Source organism: Chrysemys picta, chromosome 8 (genome assembly GCF_011386835.1).
Source record: "Chrysemys picta bellii isolate R12L10 chromosome 8, ASM1138683v2, whole genome shotgun sequence".
In the NCBI taxonomy this organism is placed as follows: Eukaryota; Metazoa; Chordata; order Testudines; family Emydidae; genus Chrysemys; species Chrysemys picta.
In genome coordinates, this window is record NC_088798.1 from 76,330,944 (window position 1) to 76,349,484 (window position 18,541).

Here is an 18,541-nt window from a genome sequence, read left to right on the forward strand (position 1 = left end):
TGAAAGTTCTGAGGTAAGAAGCATGTCTTGCCAAGAATAAGTCTTGCCTTTAAGTCTATTAGCGTTTGCAACCTTTGCAGGGTAACTTTAGGCTCCAAACTCTAACATTCCAAAACACTGTATTTGAGGATGCTAATATTGTGAGGTCTATTCTTGTTTAAAACAGACGATCTGTAATCCAAAAAGACTACATTTTGCTACTGTTAGAGCAAGGGGAGGTGCTACCAGGGCCCTAAAACAGCACCATGCCCAACGAAACAGTTCAAAACAACCTTCTTCAATTACTCTATAGCAGGGGTCGGCAACCTTTCAGAAGTGGTGTGCCGAGTCTTCATTTATTCACTCCAATTTAAGGTTTCGCGTGCCAATAATACATTAACGTTTTTAGACGATCTCTTTCTATAAGTCTATAATATATAACTAAACTATTGTATGTAAAGTAAATAAGGTTTTTAAAATGTTTAAGAAACTTCATTTAAAATTAAATTAAAATGCAGAGCACCCTGGACTGGTGGCCAGAACCCGAGCAGTATGAGTGCCACTGAAAATCAGCTCGCATGCCGCCTTCGGCACGCATGCCATAGGTTGCCTACCCCTGCTCTATAGGGATCCCCAAGTTGGATCAACCTCACATAGTATTAAGAAATCAATCAGGGCACATGCAGCATAGCAGTGTGCTCTCTCTAGGGCCATTACTAATCTCTTGACAACTGCTTTGTAATTGGGGGGAAATCACATGAATTTTGTGGTTTAGGCTTCTAGATAAGATATTTCAAGACCAAAAAAGTGCCCATTTATGGTCTATTATCTTATAGGTAACATCAACTCAGTGTTTCTAATACACGTAAGTTGTATAATACATTTTTCTGTCCTTCACAAGCAAGATTAAAATTGTCTTCTTTAAGCAGTTTTCTACCTGTGACTACTGTATGTTGAACTGGTTATTGGGATGTTTACCATATGAATATATTGGTGTAGTTTAACAGGGGGCTAACAGGAAGGTAAAGAATGGCTCAAGATAAGCCACTTTTATGCAAACATTTAAGGGTTAAAGAGGCAGTGATAGTACAGGCAAAGGCCCCAGAACACAGGAGAACAAAAGAAACGACAGGTTTTAAAAAGAAACTCAAGAGAGGGGGATAGTTGTTCAGGAGAACCAGGCTGAAATGCAGGCACCTGTGGGTGTTTATGAAGTAGCTAGGCCTGCTCAGGTTACCATCATGGGATGGTAAACCATTAGATAATATAGACATGTACCTAGAGTGTATTTTAAACAGTAGGAAGAAAGCATTTAGAGAAAAAGGACTTTAAAACAGATAATGATTTTGGTTTTAAGAATGCTGTCTGATCATAGTACTTTACTGGTCAGACTCCCAAAGATTCCTGAATTCAGTCAGACCTGCTGGGTAAACACAATTTATTCATAGGCTACTTCTGCCCAGGGTCTAGTTGTTAGGGTCCCCCCTCTCCCCCCCCTCCCAGTTCCTTCTCAACCGTCCTCGGCTGAAGACGGGACTCGGGGCAGTGCTGAACATCTTCAGCCGAGGACGGCTGAGAAGGAACTGAGGAGGGTGCAGGACGTGCACGCTCAGACAGACCCTAACGATGCCGCGAGAGAGCAGCTGAATGCATGTGTCCCGACCAGGCACTACTACCGAAGATTTCCGATCAATGGCACTGGGATGCACCATCACCTGGAGTGGAGCACCCACAGGGACAGCACTCAAAGAAGAACTGCAGATTTCAACTCCAGGATAGGTAAAAGGCATGAGGTCTGCCATCTGACGGGTAGACTTAGACAAATAAGGGGACAGAAGTGCAGCTTGCTCTGTAATAGTGACATCCTATTTATTGCAACAGGCTCAAAAGAATTACATGCAGAGCTCAGGTCTACATATAAAGTAAAATGAATTGAACCAGTTTTACAGAGCGTCTATACCTAGTCTAGTTGTATCTATTATCCATAGCGATACAAAATTTAAGGCTGTTTTAGGAGTCTGACTTAGCATGCCCATTTTTACAACTAACTAAATATGGAACAGAACTACTGATTTCACTGCTCTACAGCCAAAATGCTTCTGAAATAAATGTAGTCAAACTTTACTAATTCTGGGTCACTGAACGAAAATGATGCTTAAAATTGTTGATTGGCTCTAGTTTTCAAGATATGCTATTGGGTCAGTATATACGACCCTTGACTTGGAAATGGTGGAGGATAAGTGAGTTATAAAGGGAAGGGATCTCAATTTAAACCAGAAATGACTAAAATACATCTTTGACTGGATCTATGAATAAATCTATGACTGGGTTTGGACAGTACTTGCTTTTTAGGCAAAACAATGAATGATGCAATCTGAAGGTGGTATTGCGTCATACATGATATGAATTGCATCATGTTATTCCTAGAAGTCATGGATGATGCAATCATAACGAAGCTTACATCACTCTGCTGAACAAATTGCTCTATATCAGCTCTAGAAATCATACAGTGTCGTGCTCTCTTATTTGTCAGTGTTTGATTTTGCAAAGGGACACATTTCTGTTTAGCCAAAGTGAGCAGAGATGCCTCGTACTTGTGTGAACAGTGCAGATAACTTCTGCTATGTTTGTGGTGAAGTGACTTTTGCATCACAAAAGCGCAGTATAACCACTATGGTTAAGAAAGCCTATCGCCTTTATTTTGGTTGCAAAATTGGAGATCAGGACAAGAGGTGGGCCCCACACATATGCCGCAACACTTATGCAACAAATCTTCGCCAGTGGTTGAACAGGAAAAGAAAATCTATGCCTTTTGCAGTGCCCATAATTTGGAGAGAGCCAACAGATCATACCAGCAATTGTTACTTCTGCATGGTGCCTCCAGTTGGGAAAGGTGTGTCAAAGAAGAAAAAGTGGACTGTGAATTATCCAAACATTCCATCAGCTATACGCCCAGTACCCCACGGAGAAGGACTGCCGGTTCCTGATGCACCAGAATCATTCTCACTTGAGTCAGACGAGAAAGAGGATGAAACTTCTGGTCTTGAACAATCAATGTCACAGGACCCACATTTTCTCCCATCCTCCTCCTCTGAACCACACCTCATAGCACAAGGTGAACTGAATGACCTTGTCAGGGATTTGGAACTACCCAAGAGTAAGGCAGAGCTGTTGGGCTCCAGACTACAGCAGTGGAATCTCCTGGCACGTGATGTTAGGGTTTCCATGTTCCGTGACTGTCAAAAGGATCTTGTCCCATTCTTCTTCATGGAAGGTGATCTTGTAGCCTGCAACAACATCGATGGTGTGATGGCAGACCTCAACATCGTTCACGATCCAGAGGAGTGGAGTCTGTTCATTGATTCATCGAAGAAGAGTCTTAAAGCTGTTTTACTGCATAATGGCAATGTTTTGCCATCAATTCCAGTTGGTCATGCAGTCCATATGAAGGAAACCTATGACAACATGAAACAACTTTTGAGGTGCATAAACTATGACCAACATCAGTGGCAGCTTTGTGGCGATTTGAAGGTTGTTGCTCTCTTGCTTGGTCTGCAGACTGGATACACAAAGTACTGCTGTTTTCTCTGCGAATGGGATAGTCGTGCAAGAGATTGCCACTACATCAAGAAAGATTGGCCACTCCCACAGTCATTGGAGCCTGGGAGGAAAAGTCTTCAGCATCCACCACTTGTTGAATCAAGGAAGATTTTGTTACCACCCTTACACATCAAGCTGGGTCTGATGAAGAACTTTGTCAAGGCCATTGACAAAACACAAGCAGATTTCAAGTACCTCTGTGGAAAATTTCCAAGGTTAAGTGAAGCTAAGATAAAGGAAGGTGTCTTTGTTGGTCCTCAGATTCGTGAACTTCTTCGAGATGATGCATTTGACCATGCACTGCGTGGCAAGGAAAAGACGGCATGGAAAGCCTTCCAGTTAGTGGCAATAAATTTTCTCGGAAACAACAAGGCAGACAACTACAGGTTGTTGGTGGAAAACCTCCTCAAGGCATACAAAAGCCTTGGTTGCAACATGTCACTAAAGATACATTTTTTGCACTCTCATCTAGATTTTTTTCCACCGAACTGCGGAGCAGTGAGCGACGAGCACGGCGAGCAATTTCACCAGGACATTGCAACAATGGAGAAACGCTATCAGGGCAAATGGAGCTCATCAATGCTTGCAGACTATTGCTGGACAGTGACAAGAGATGCTCCATTTAATGAATACAAGAGACCAGCCAAGAAGCACCGAGTAGACACTGAATAGGACTAAACTATGTACATAATAGTTTTTTGCCTTTTGTTTCATAATAAATTTTATTTATATAACCCTTTTGCTGATTTTTAAAGTGTTACATAAACAGGACAGGTGAAATATCATCATGTAAAGCAACCATAAACACATGAAAAGACCTAGGTTTACAATTTATGATTAAAAATCTACACAATATACATAGACATAAAATGTAAAAACTTAAATATCTTAAAAACAGTAGCCAATCAGTTGTTTTAATTGTCATATTTGAATTCAGCACATCAAAATACATAATAGCACAGCACATTTTATCTCTGAAGCAGACGACTTCTCAAAAATTGTAGACCAATGTTTTCAAAATCATCATCTGAAACATGGGCACATGGTGATGGACCAATACCTAGCAATTAGGAGGTTTATCAAAAAACATGATCTTGTTGACTAAGACTTATTGAAAAGAAAGACTGATCCATGTACCTGCATTTTTAATGTGAGTATACCAGAGCCAGGCAAACTTCCTACAATTGCCAAAATCATTTCATTCCTGAACTGCAAGATCTTATTTTCCCTGTACAAGATAATAATGTACATTGTCCATTAGGGAAATGTGTGAGAATGGTCAAAGTTATTTTAGTGTTGGATGAAATCTGATTTTCTTCTCTTCTTCTACTTAGATAATATAGTCACATAAGGCACAACATGCCTTCTGGTGGGAGAAGGAAACAGGATTGCCTGTATCTCTGAGACTTAACTGTGTGTGTTTGGCATTCAGGTGCATGTATTTGCTTATTTAACTAAACGTTGCTGGTTTTCTAAGAATGATACAAAAAAAATAATTACTACTACCAGTCATATCCCATTCACTCACACTCATCCCATACAAAACAAAGAAACCCAGAACAGCAGTGACCTGAATTCCTAAGGGAAGGAGGGTAGAGGGGAAACCTATATGAAAACACAAAGCAGCGAAAGGAGACAGATCGCCTTGTCAGAAAGGTGAAGTTTGACAATGGATGAGCAGGACAGTATATTTTTAAAATATATATTTCCTATTCACGCTTATCCTTTTGCAATGGCTTATTTCTGTACTTCAGATCTCTGAATTTGTCACTGGCCTGCCTTTAAGCCATCATAAGCATTGATAAGCACCAATGTCTTCAATTCACTTCTACTACCTTGTCATAGGTATTTATGACATCAAGGCATAGATGATTAAATGGGACAGTGTAGCGCTTTATTGCTTTCCTGGTTGCAATAAAGAAATGTGAATCAAAAAAATGTGATCTTAACCAAAAGTTTGTTTGGTTTTAAGCTTATCTATCTTTTTTCTCCCTATCAAAGAGGATCTTTTTTAACAAGTTCACGCGTTCTACTACTTGGACAAGATCATTTTATAACAACTTAGCAAAGGGCATGTAAAGTATTTAGCATTTCATATTATGGTCGTATCTTAAACCTACTAATTTTGATAGATGCAATGGTACTTTCTTCATACCACATTCTTCTGCAACATGAGCATGCATATATATTGCATATCTTCACTATTTACTGTCTAGCAGTTTGTCTAGACATAACTGTTCGAATCTAGTGGGCCACATGTTATTTACTAGTAAATGTAGTAGTAAGCTAATCAGGTAACCTAAAATCACAGGCCAACTGTTCTGGCATATGTTTTTAGGGAAGTTCCTATCCCAATTGTTCATCCTTCAATACTCAGTCCACTTCCACTGCTTCAGATAGTCCCTCCTCCCATGTACACCTATGAAATACTCAAGCTTGCAAATTACCTGAGGACAGAGATTTTCAAGCTGACTTGCTGACATGCGAACTAGTTTCACACCTTCTTCATTGTTTGAGATGGAACAGGCCAAGTTGGCAACCTATATTGGAGAGGGGGAGGAAAAAAAAAACTTTCAGAAAAGCAGTTTTTATTACTGTTGTAACACGCAAAAATTACAACCTCTTTGTTCTGTGATCAGGAAGCCTTCAAGAAATGCTCTCCTAGTTCTTACAACTCAATCTAATACAGCTTTGCAATCACCAGCAACATCTGTTTTGTCACAAGCCAGCAGATCATAAAATAGTCATTCAAATAAGAAAGGCTGTTATCAGTGCTCCCATTTACTCAATTGAGAGGTTGCCACAAGGGCACCATTAGTGATACTTGAAGTCACAGCTAAATGCCCATTCCTACTTATAAACTACATAAGAAAAAAAAACCTGTAAGCCAACTATTTTATTTTTAAAATGTAGGGATGAACAAATTGCTGACCATCTGAGGGTTAAGCCTTATAGTACTTATTACTGTACCTAAAGCCCTCTTCCCTGAACAATCACCACATGAAAATGCTGGAGCATACAAAGTCAAAATGTTTAAAGATCCAACATACACATACAGTGCATAACTGCAGTAGGACCATGAAGCTTAATCTACTCTTTAAAAAGAGTACTGTTGCACGGAAAGTGACTTAGTTCCTGTATATGGAAACTTAATTAGCTATTATTGCATAAAAAGCATCTCAGTTTAGGCTAACAATTTGACCTTCCTTAAAACTACAATATTCTGGGAAACGTCCCCGACCACCACAATGCAGAGAAAAACACTGACAGAAGTTATGGGATCTATGCAAGACAGTATTTACTGGTGCAGATGGAGCTCAAGAGCATCAACTATTCCCCAAGATTTGCATGGAGTCTTGTGATTCACAGTAGATCAAATTTTTAGCCTAAAACCTGACAGTTTCTCTTTAAGTGGGCCATCTTGAAACAAAGACCTTTTGTTTCCAACCACCTTTTGGGCGGGGGTTGGGTGGGGGGGGAGGGCATAGAATATTTTTGTTTTGTTTTTTAGTAACTGAAGGTATTCTGCATATTGGAGCTGCTCTCGGGGGAGGAAAATCTGAAGTTGAATTATGTTCCTTATTTGACGGGTGAATGACAAGCTTATTTTGAGCTCTAATACAGTTACGTTTGAGCCTAGAAAGATGTAAAAATAGCACAAAGACAACTGAACTAAGATGAACATTGTGTACCATCCTACTAGAAATGCCAAAAGGCACCTGCCCAAAGTAGTGACTAAATCTCAAAGGAGAGAACAAGTTATGCTCAGTAAAGCCAACAAATGCACCAGATATATAACAAAACATTTTTAGAGAAAAATTTGGGGTAGTTTTCTTATTTAATTGAAGTATACTACCTATTCATACATAAAAATGTAGATAAAAGTTAACATGAAACTACAGCCAGATATTACACTTTTTTCAATGCCTTTCATTCACTTCCTTTACCATGGTCTTTACCACATCTAGAAAACATTCCTGGGGCAGTGACAACAGATACAGTACTAATCACATATCAATAAACCAAAGTGAAGAATCTTGCCACTTCCATTAGTAAACAATGTTTTCACCCCTTAGCTCACAGAGAGCTGAGAAGCGAATTCATGATGCAGAGACTTCTCACCCTACACCCTCAGTTCCTAATTGAGTTATGAATGATGTACGATCAAACACTCTCCAGATCAGCGGTACATTTCAAACTCTAAATGGCTGAGTACCCAATGGTGGTGGAATAATGTCAGATTATTATTCATCCAAGTGCATAAATGGACAAGAAAAATGATAATATAATAGAGTTGCTCTTTCCAATACTACAGTTTAGGCTTTATTAGCTTTTAGGAATATCAGTGGTATGGTAGCCTTATAGCTTTTATTTAGTTTAATTAGTTTTCATAGAAAAAAATTAACATCTTAAAATTGAACTAAGAGTGACAGAGTAAATTTTAGTGGACTGCCAAGTGGGACAGCAGTTTTTATGGACTGTATGGGCTCAAAGGGGTCTAAAACGTTCCTGATTTAGCAAAAACTCATTTTTATTGTGCTGCACTGAGTGTGAAAACAGCACACTGAAAAATCCCTTAAACTGCAGTTCTGCTCTGAAAAATGACTTTGTATGGTTCAGTGTTTTCCCTCTCCATATCAAATTAGGCTCAGTTTTGTACATAAGGATTTTCTCCCTAAACTATCATGCCTGCATACTGAGAATCAAACTGAGCTCTTTTCCATCTTGCATATCACCAGCAAAAAAGATTCTGGTGGCCATTTATACCCCTACATATTCTATTATACCTATCAAAACCCAATGAAGATAAGACAACTGCTGAACAAACAATTCTGTTGATGCATAAGATGGAACAGAATCACTCAGTGTTAGTGGTGTTGGTAGCAAGCTAATGATAGTAAAAAAGTACACAGTAAAATTTTTACTTTTGTCACTAAAATGAGCGGCTGTGACTTTGAATGCTCACAGTTGGCAAATTTAAGTAAAGAGTCATCATTTTTACAGTGTCAATTTCTACAGTTGCTAGGGAGTCTATTATCCCTAGCACATGCTGAAATTAGTGACCACTGGTCAATGTAATTGAGATTTTTTGTAATTAATCCCATGATTTTTAGGACCTTCACTGGATTGGCAATATTGCCTAGGGGCTACATTTTAAGGTGATTCAGCTTCTAAATCTGTACCTAATTAAGTGAACAGATTCTCAGTAGTGTTCAGGACCCCAGAGCCCTCTAGCACAACACATACAAGTGAATACTGAATGGAAGCTGTACAGAACTGCCTGGAGAGCGCCATACAACAGCCAGATGTGGGAGACTCTGGCCTCTCCGAGCACAACTTGCTGAATTAAGAATAGTGTATCCACCTTGAATGCAAAAAAGGAAATCAAATTAAAAATCTGATGTTTAGTGATATTTTAAGGAATTTCTTTTGTATTGTATATTCATTTCTTCCCCTTAGCTCCTTAATGCTGGTAATCCTTCCTTGGTAGCTATCCTGCTGGGACTGCCAGTAACTACAGGAGAATATATGAAATTTCATTGCAACAGGTAACCTAAGTATATGGTTTCAAATGATTTACACAATGGCTGACAAAAACCTCAATTTTCTAAATGACGTACTAAGCTGCTAATCAAGAAGGAAACTGCATTATAATGTGCATTTAACATTCTTCAATATTTCTTAGGTGTATTGTGGCAGATATTCTCAAAGAGCACGTAGCAGTTGAGAGGAAGGACAGTCTTGTAGTTATGGCAATGGAGAACTAGATTTTGTTCTTGGCTCTGCCAAAGTTCCTATGTTACCTTGGACAAGTCACTGTCTCTATGCTTTAGTCCCCATTCTGTAACAGGAGGCGAATACCTCAAAACTATTGTGCGAGGATAAATTAATATATAAGGTGTGACAGGGTCAGGCCAGATGGCTACAGAAAAGTGATAGAAGGCAGATATATTAGTCCCAGATTAAGCGGTCCCTTGTGGACAGCACCGGGGGAGCACTGCGCATGGAAACCACGATGCTTGGTGCGGAGTTGGACCGTTGCTCTGGTGCTGGAGTAAGTACCGACTCTATTAAGAGCGCTCTTAGACTGATATCGTGCTCCTTCTTCATCCTAGGTTTAATATATGGAGATATACCTATCTCATAGAACTGGAAGGGAAACTGAAAGGTCATCAAGTCCAGCCCCCTTCACTAGCCTTCACTAGCAGGGCCAAGTAATGATTTTGCCCCAGATCCCTAAGTGGCCCCCTCAAGGATTGAATTCACAACCCTGGGTTTAGCAGCCCAATGCTCAAACCATTGAGCTATCCCATTCCCCCCGCCCAAGTCTGAAGGACTTGGGGATACAGCTCATCACTTATGTGCCCTTCACCTAAGCGCCTCAGGCAGCTGGTATGGGAATCGCTGATGGGCATGCCCCGACCAGGTCCCGTTCAGGACTAATGAAGAGTTTAAGAACTACTACTAAGGGTAAATAAGAAAACTAACTATGTATAACTATTTTACAGTATTTCAAAGTTTGCAAGAACAGAGAAGGAATCAATGCTAGCCAAAGCAGTCGACATTCCACTTGTCACTGGCGGCAAGAAGGAACTGAGGTTGGGGGAGCCAGCAGCACCCCTTATACCACGCTATGTGGGCGCCACTCCAGAAGGTACCAGAGCCAGTCCCCTACGGATACTGCTGAGGGAAAAACTTCTGACACCGGTGCATGTGGCGAGCACACTCCCCTAATATGAAATGGACATGAGTAAGCACTCGAAGAATGTATTTCCAAAATAGATTTAAAGGGTACCTGAAATAATACAGCAGTCCTGTGCAACAAGATTTAGTTGAATAATCCACCCCACTTTTCCAAAAGACAGGTAGATAGGTGGCACAATGGTTAACTGACACCACAAGAGGGCTAAAAAATTAGATTTAAAAAGAACACTTGTGTTTAAGGGCAAAAAAAAAAGCTGATTTCTTACAACTCAATACTGTCAAATCTCTACAATTACCAGTGTCGCAAATGTGATACAAGAGAGATGTGATGAATGTAACCAAACACTATGACATTGTTAGTTTGTACATTCTGGGAAAAATATGCCCCAAGTGTCTCAGTTTAGAAATACCCCTAGTAGTACAGACAGATCAAATTAAAAACCTTTTTTTTATTAGTGCAATGTCAAAGCACTAATGTTTTGTAGAGTATGTAACCATCTCCAAGAAACTGCCCTGTATATCCTAAAAGGCAGGACTGACTCGAGGCTGACTACTGTTGCTGCCAATGTTTGGATGAATGAGCTTTAGTTTACCTCCCAGTGACAATTCTGCCTGGATGTGGCAAGTGACAACTGCACAAATACAAACACTTTAACATAGTTTTTTGCTACATGCTGAACTAACCTACTGGTGCAAAGGGAAACTAAAAGCTGGATGGAATTTTCTAGACAGCTGTATACTCCAAATGAGCCTAGATAGATAGCTTGCTTTTCTACAAGTACTGATTTGATGTTAAAAAGACTCATCAACCAGCCTTTAAAGGAGATCTGTACAGTAACTCCTCACTTAAAGTCATCCCGGTTAACATTGTTACGTTGCTGATCAATCAGGGAACATGCTTGTTTAAAGTTGTGCAATGCTCCCTTCTAAGCAGCCGCCTGCTTTGTTCACTGATTGCAGGAAGAGCAGCCCGGTGGAGCTAGCCGGTGGGTGGTTGGAACCAGGGTGGACCAACAGCCCCCTTATCAGCTCCCCACTCCCCTAAGTTCCCTGTGCAGCAGCTGCCCAGCAATTGCAGCTGTCCCTCCCCCCACTGCCATGTGTTGCTCCTGCCCTCTGCCTTGGAGCTGCTCCCCGAGACTCCTGCTTGTTTTGTGTGTGTGTGTGTGTGTGTGTGTGTGTGGGGAGGGGGGGGTAAGAGGAGGGGGGCTAATGTCAGGTGTCCCCCTCCCCCCCCACTTAACCCATCTTCCATAGAGCAGGGGGGACACGACAGAGGGAGCTTCCCGGCAGCAGCAGCTGCTGTCCAGTCTCAGCTTGCTGATCTAATTAACAAGGCAGTGTACTTCTGACCCCACTCTTCATACTTAAAGAGGAAATGCGCATCTCTCTCTCACACACACACACACACACACACAGTGTGTTTCTGTCTGCCCTTCCTCCTCTCCTGCTGCCTTGTACAGTAGAGTGTGAGAGTTAACCCCTGAGGGCTCAGCCACTTGCTAGTTCACCATTTAGCAGTAAGGCATTCCGTGGAAATATCCCACCCTCTGACTCGTCCCCCTCAACCAAGCTTCACAATCATCATCACTGTGTACCAGTATTAAATTGTTTGTTTAGAATTTATTGTGTGTGTGTGTGTGTGTGTGTGTGTGTGTGTGTGTGTGCGCGTGTAATATAGTCTTTTGTCTGGTGAAAAAAGTTTCCCTGGAACCTAACCCCCTCATTTACCTTAATTCTTATGGGGAAATTAGATTCGCTTAACATCGTTTCACTTAAAGTCGCATTTTTCAGGAACATAACTACAACGTTAAGTGAGGAGTTACTGTATAAGGAACAAGTTTGCATCCCTTTCCACTTGTTTCCAATGCATAAAGGAGTCCTGATTATGTTACCTTAGAAATACCTTAGAAAAAAGTCAAGTCTTGCTTCCGTGTTTTTATTGGAAGACTGAGGTCTCAGGTGTGTATTAGGACTTCTGAAAACACTTTGGGCATTCAACAGAAAGCAAGAAAGGTAAGCCAAGCCCCCCCACACCGCCTGATTTCTCCTCCCTTTGCAGGTCACTTTTAGAGCAGGTTCCGTAAAGAGCCACGCTGTAGGACGAACTTTAGTCAGATGGTTTAGAAAAAGGATCCAAATCCTGAAAAAGGTATCTGCAATGTGTTTATGCTTCTTAAAAAAACCACTTAATTGCTAGATTTTTCCCTTACTGCACTTGTTGGTACAAGAGGGGATTTTTAGTAATTTGTTTTAGTAAAGATGTAGGAGCCAAATGTATCATTAATAGAGTTGTCTGAAAAATATTTGATGGAAAGTTTTCCATCAATATATGCAGTTTCATCGAAATCAATATCTTTAGTGGGAAAATGTCCATTTCCATGATATTTGTTGACAGGAATGCATTTAATAGAATTTATCTGTATATTACAAACTAAAGGAGCTAAAATTTAAGAGTTTTAACCTACAATAATGGTAGCTATACTTGTGCAAAATATTACAAGATGTGGGACAATTTGCTTCTGTCAAAAACTAAAATTTTGAAAGAATTATTCCTATACTGGAATGGGCTGGGGGAAAAGTCAGAGAAAGCATGAACACACTAACTCTTGTCAACTATAAGAGTAAAAGTGCTACTTTTAACTCTTTAGCTCCCCCTGCTGCACTTCCCCCCATCTTTTCTAATTTAACAAACAGGGACGTCAGAGCAGGTTTCCCTTCCCCCACTGAAAAAAAATGAAAAAGAGGGCCTGGACCCTGAAAATCCAAAATGAAACAAAATTCATTTCAATTAGAATTTTCCTGCATTGTTTACAAGTGTTAACAGAATCCATCCCCAACACACCATCCTTAACATAACTTAATTTACACATCATACAATAAATTGCAAAGGAGACAAAGTTCCACAGTGGATACCTTTGAGCGTTTATATTTTAAGTGTTGAAGCCAAGAGACAGTTACTAGCCTATTAAACATTTAGGGTCATGATGTTTTTTTTTTTTTTTTTTTAAACTGTGCTAGGCATATAGAAAAAACTAGTCAAAAGGTACACTGACTCTGGTCTAAAGCTAAAATAAATACTATTCTTAGGGCTGTGCACACTTGATTATGCTGGTGCAAAAACAAGAGCAATTGTAATTTTAAGCTTCATTATAAACAAGGGGAAAAAATTGGTAGGCAAAATGTTTTCAGGCTTCAAAAGGCAGGAGACAGTTTTAAAAGGTTCTCGATTGCCTTTAAGGGCAAGTTAATTGGGCAGGTGACAGAAATGCAAAACAGGGAAACAATGAAATTAGAGCCCTGGGTACTCACATGCACCCTATTAATGTAATACTCAATCACCTCCTTAGTATTTAAAATTAAAACTCCACCTTTTCTTCCAAGCCTGTAGGAGACAAATTTACTAATTTATAAGTTGAGTTTGTATGTGTAGAATTTATCAAGGGAAAGAAAAGTTGAAGAGTTTTTCATTTAGCTCTGAACATGACCAGGCTTGTGGCGATTATTTCTTCAGGTAATGAGTTTCATAATCTAGGTCCAGCTCCTGTGAAAGCTCAGTGTCTTACACTGATAAGCCTCCCCATACTGGAAGACAATTTCTTTCTTCAGTGGAGTGTGACTCAGCCATGGAGTGAGGCAATTTCCTTAACAAGGCAGGACCAGAGACCTTCCAGCTCCCGGGCTATGATCAATGAATCAAAGGAAAGACCAGTGATCCTAACTGAACCACGAAGAATCATTGATTTCAACAAATTCCAAAGCCTACTAAAAGATAGCAGCACTACACCCACAGGACAAGAAACGGAGGACCTGGAGAATCATCATCATCACCGTATGGCTAACCTTGGCAATCAGCACACACTGGACTCAAGGGTCCACTGTTCCTCCCCATTGCCCACATAGATCTTGGTTTTCTGACACCCTGCACTGGTTGAAAACAGACAGAAACTTGAACGCTGACAGCAAAAAAAAAAGCTACTATAGACAGGAATTAGATATTTCATCCGCAAAACCTATGCAAATACTATTACAGGCCAAGAAAACCTTCCTATCGGCCTCCACTGAAGCCGCCAAAACCTGCCGCAAGGAGCTACTTAGGATGGTAAACTGCTTCATTCTCGAGCATCTGCAACCTGCATCAGAACTAAGCACCACAAGCAGGAAATAGCAAAGTAGGAGGTTGAGATTACACTTATTCGGGAAGCCTTCTCAGACAGCATGGATCTGCTCTACCTATACCCACCAACCAATAGCCCACCTGCATTCCCAGATTTCAGTACATTCACTCATCAAGTAGTTCTGGACACTCTTAAGGAATTTCAGCCTAAAACTTGTGAATCTGACACTGCCGTTCCTGGGCTTGTGAGAGAGAGTCATGAATTGGTGCTACTTCTGAGCAACAGAGACAGCACACCATTCAGAAAAGGAATCTTCACTTCCCCTCTTTTTTTCAACATGCAAGAGCCCAATCAACTAGAAGAAACTGACATGGGATATATCTGTTCTGACCAATCACCATGCATCATCAAGTCTCCCCATTCCTGGGCAAGCTCACAGAGAAGCTAGACACGGCCCAATTATAAGCTCACCTACTGAAGCTAACATTCTAGACCTAGCACAATCCAGACTCAAGCCAGGACATGGAAATGAAACTATTTTGGTGAGTTCACAGATCTAACTCCTGTCAACGGATAGAGGGCAGACATCCATTCTCATCCTCCTGGACCTCCCTGCAGCATTTAACACCACTGATTGTGAGATAGTGTTGTCTCAGAGGAGTCCAGGATAATGTGCTAAAATGGTTTGAGTCCTTCCTGGAGAGGCACACCAAACGAGTGGTGATGGAAACTGCACCACCACTAAACCCCTCTCATGAGTCCCACAAAGATCAATTCTCTCTCTGGTCCGATTCAGCACCTACTAAGTGAAGATGTCAAATGACACGAACCCAAGGCACCAGCAACATGCAAAGCTCTAATTATCCTTTGCCACATATGAACACACCATTGCCACCAAGATGGCCCAATGATTGGACAAGATCAGTTCACAGATGAACAGCAGCTGGCTGAAGCTGAACTTGAGCAAAACAGAAATGATGCTGGTGGACAAAAGAAAGTATTTTGAAGAGTTTGCAGTCTCCTTTGATGAACGTATACATCCACAATTGGTTAACTCAGTCCATAGTTTAGCATCAGCTAGAAATCCAAGAGTACTTTCTAAGCTCTCACTTAAACAGTGTTACTTGCAGATGCTGCTATCATCTCCATTCGCTAGGAGACTCCGTCCCCTTGTGGTGGATGATGACCTGCCCTCGGTTATTCACATCTTCCTCATTGCTCACCTGAGTACAGGAATGTGATATACCTGAGCACAAAGCCTTCAGACCTTAGAAGCTCCAACCAGTACAAAACACTGCAGTGTATTCTCTCAGCAACATAGAGTATCACGAGCATACTGAACCTATCCTCTGCTCTCCACACTGTTTTCCAATAGAATTTCAAATCAAGTCTCAGTCCTTATCTTCAGGGTGCTCCATGGCCTGGGTCCAGGGCATGTAAACAACTGCCTAAACTCCAGGATGAAGACTGAACAACCACCACAGCACTCTGGCACAACAGTGGCACAACAGAACTCTCTACAGTAAAGCTCATCTGTGCAGGACACAGGACTCTCTCGGTGGCAGGTCCCAGATAGTGGAATCAACACCCCGAGGAAACTAATCACCACAAACCACTACCTTTCACTTAAAGTGCAAGCTGCATTTCTTTGATCATACTTTTTAACAAATACGGATATCTATTTAAAAACTCCAAACCTAAAACAGCTGTAGCGGCACAGGAGCCAGCAAACAGAGCTGTAAACAGGGGAGTTTGAGTGGAGTTTGCAAGGGGAGTTTTTTTGGGGGGAGGGGCGGGGGGAAGTCTAAAAGAGGCAGGCAGAGGAACAGACAGGCTAGTGAAGGGAGTGTGTGGTGTTCTGGCAGTGTTTTGGTGCTAGTTAGGGATTTGCTTTGCTGTGGGTTGTGGTGTTTTGGTTTGGTTTGTGTTTCCCGGACTACCAGGACTTAGGTGGGAAGGCTATGACAGATACCGAAGCAGTGGAAGACACAATGAAGATGACTGGATGTGGAAGCTGCAGTATGTACATGATCCTGGAGGGGGTATCTGAAGAGAGTTTCGTCTGCATGAAGTGCCGCCTGATACAGCTGATGGAAGAAAAGATCTGAGGATTGGAGATGCAGGTGGAAACTCTGGTTGAGTTTAGAAGGGGGTTCAAGCAGATGATGGAGCAAAGATGTGAGGAGGCTGTAGGGAAAAGTTCAGACTTGCAGATGGAAGCAGGATCAAAGAACTCTGAGGGGAGACTGTTTGGAGAGGACAGTGGAAGCATGTGACTATGAGAACCAGGCAGTGGAAAAGGTGGGCTAGTGAAGGAGAAATACAGCTCAGAAATAGGTTTGCAGAGTTGGAAAATGAAGAAGGGGCACAGCAGGTGGTCACTGAAGGTGAGAGGGCAAGGAAGAAGAGAAGAGCAGTGAGTCCTATAGGAAGAGGGGAAGAGTCAACAGAGAACACCAAATATGAGCCCCAGGAGAATACAGGATGGGTTGCAGATGATTGCAAGGGCGAATAGGAATCGAGAGGACTTGCAGCCAAAGGGAACGGGATAGATCGGAGAATCGCACCATCACCAGGGAAAGGCAGGTCTACGTGATTGAGGACTTCTTACTGAGAAGAATAGACAGGCCTGTAACCAGAGCTGATCCAGAGAACAGAAGGGTGTGCTGTCTGCCGGGTGCTAAGATACGGGATGTGGACCTGAGGCTGAAGAGGATCCTAACGGGAGTGTGAAAGAATCCACTGATTGTCCTTCATATGGGAACAAATGATATGGCTAGATTCTCGCTGGAACGAATCAAGGGAGACTATGCCAGGCTGGGGAAGACGCTTAAGGAATTCGAGGCTCAGGTGATCTTCAGTGGGATTCTGCCTGTTCCTAGAGAAGGGCAACAAAAGTGTGACAAGATTACGATGATCAAGAGATGACTCAGGCAATGATGCTATAAGGAGGACTCTGGGATGTATGGCCACTGGGAGGCATTCATGGACAGAGGACGGTTCTCTCGGGATGGACTTCACCTGAGTAGGGCAGGAAATAGATTTCTAGGATGGAGGCTGGCACAAGTGATTGAGAGCTTTAAACTAGGAATTTGGGAGAGATGGTTGGGAGACCTCCAAGTAATCTCCATGCTGGATTTTAACATTGAGAGGGAAGAAAATGAAGAAAGAAAGGATACAGCCGTGGGTAGGAGAATGGACATGGAGGAAGGGTAGGGTAGATACCAGTCTAATAGGAGATACTGGTGGTAGAATGTCTGTACCTACATCGGGTAAAGAATGTGAGTGAAGCCAAACAGCAAAAATTAAAATGCTTGTACATTAATGCGAGGAGCCTAGGTAACAAAATGGAGGAACTAGAGCTACTGGTGCAGGAAGTGAAACCAGATATTATAGGGATATCAGAAACATGGGGGAATAGTAGTCATGACTGGAGTACAGGTATTGAAGGGTATGTGTTGTTTAGGAAAGATAGAAATAAAGGCAAAGGTGGTGGAGTAGCATTGTATATCAATGATGAGGTAGACTGTAGAGAAATAAGAAGTGATGGAATGGATAAGACAGACTGTCTGGGCAAAAATCACATTGGGGAAGAAAGCTACTAGAGCCTCCCCTGGGACAGTGCTTGGGGTGTGCTATAGACCACCGGGATCTGAATTGGATATGGATAGAGACCTTTTTAATGTTTTTAATGAAGTAAATACTAATGGGAATTGTGTGATCATGGGAGACTAACTTCCCAGATATAGACTGGAGGAAAAGTGCTAGTAATAATAATAGGGCTCAGATTTTCCTGGATGCGATAGCTGATGGATTCCTTCACCAAGTAGTTGCTGAAGCAACAAGAGGGGATGCCATTTTAGATTTGGTTTTGGTGAGTAGTGAGGACCTCATAGAAGAAATGATTGTAGGGGACAACCTTGGTTCAAGCGATCATGAGCTAATTCAGTTCAAACTAGATGGAAGGATAAACAAAAATAGATCTGTAACTAGGGCAGGGGTAGGCAACCTAGGGCACGCATGCCAAAGGTGGCACGTGAGCTGATTTTCAGTGGCACTCTCACTGCCCGGGTCCTGGCCACCAGTCCAGGGGACTCTGCATTTTAATTTAATTTTAAATGAAGATTCTTAAACATTTT

General features: G+C 41.5%; 1 protein-coding gene across 1 annotated transcript in view; it reads right to left on the reverse strand.

Moving 5' to 3' along the window:
- CTNNA1 (catenin alpha 1) overlaps positions 1 to 18,541 on the reverse strand; it is a 214,369-nt gene that overhangs the window by 45,752 nt on the left and 150,076 nt on the right. Inside the window, exon 10 of the mRNA XM_065555883.1 lies at positions 6,027 to 6,119. Coding sequence (XP_065411955.1) covers positions 6,027 to 6,119 — 93 coding nt within the window. The remainder of the gene's footprint in view (positions 1 to 6,026; positions 6,120 to 18,541) is intronic.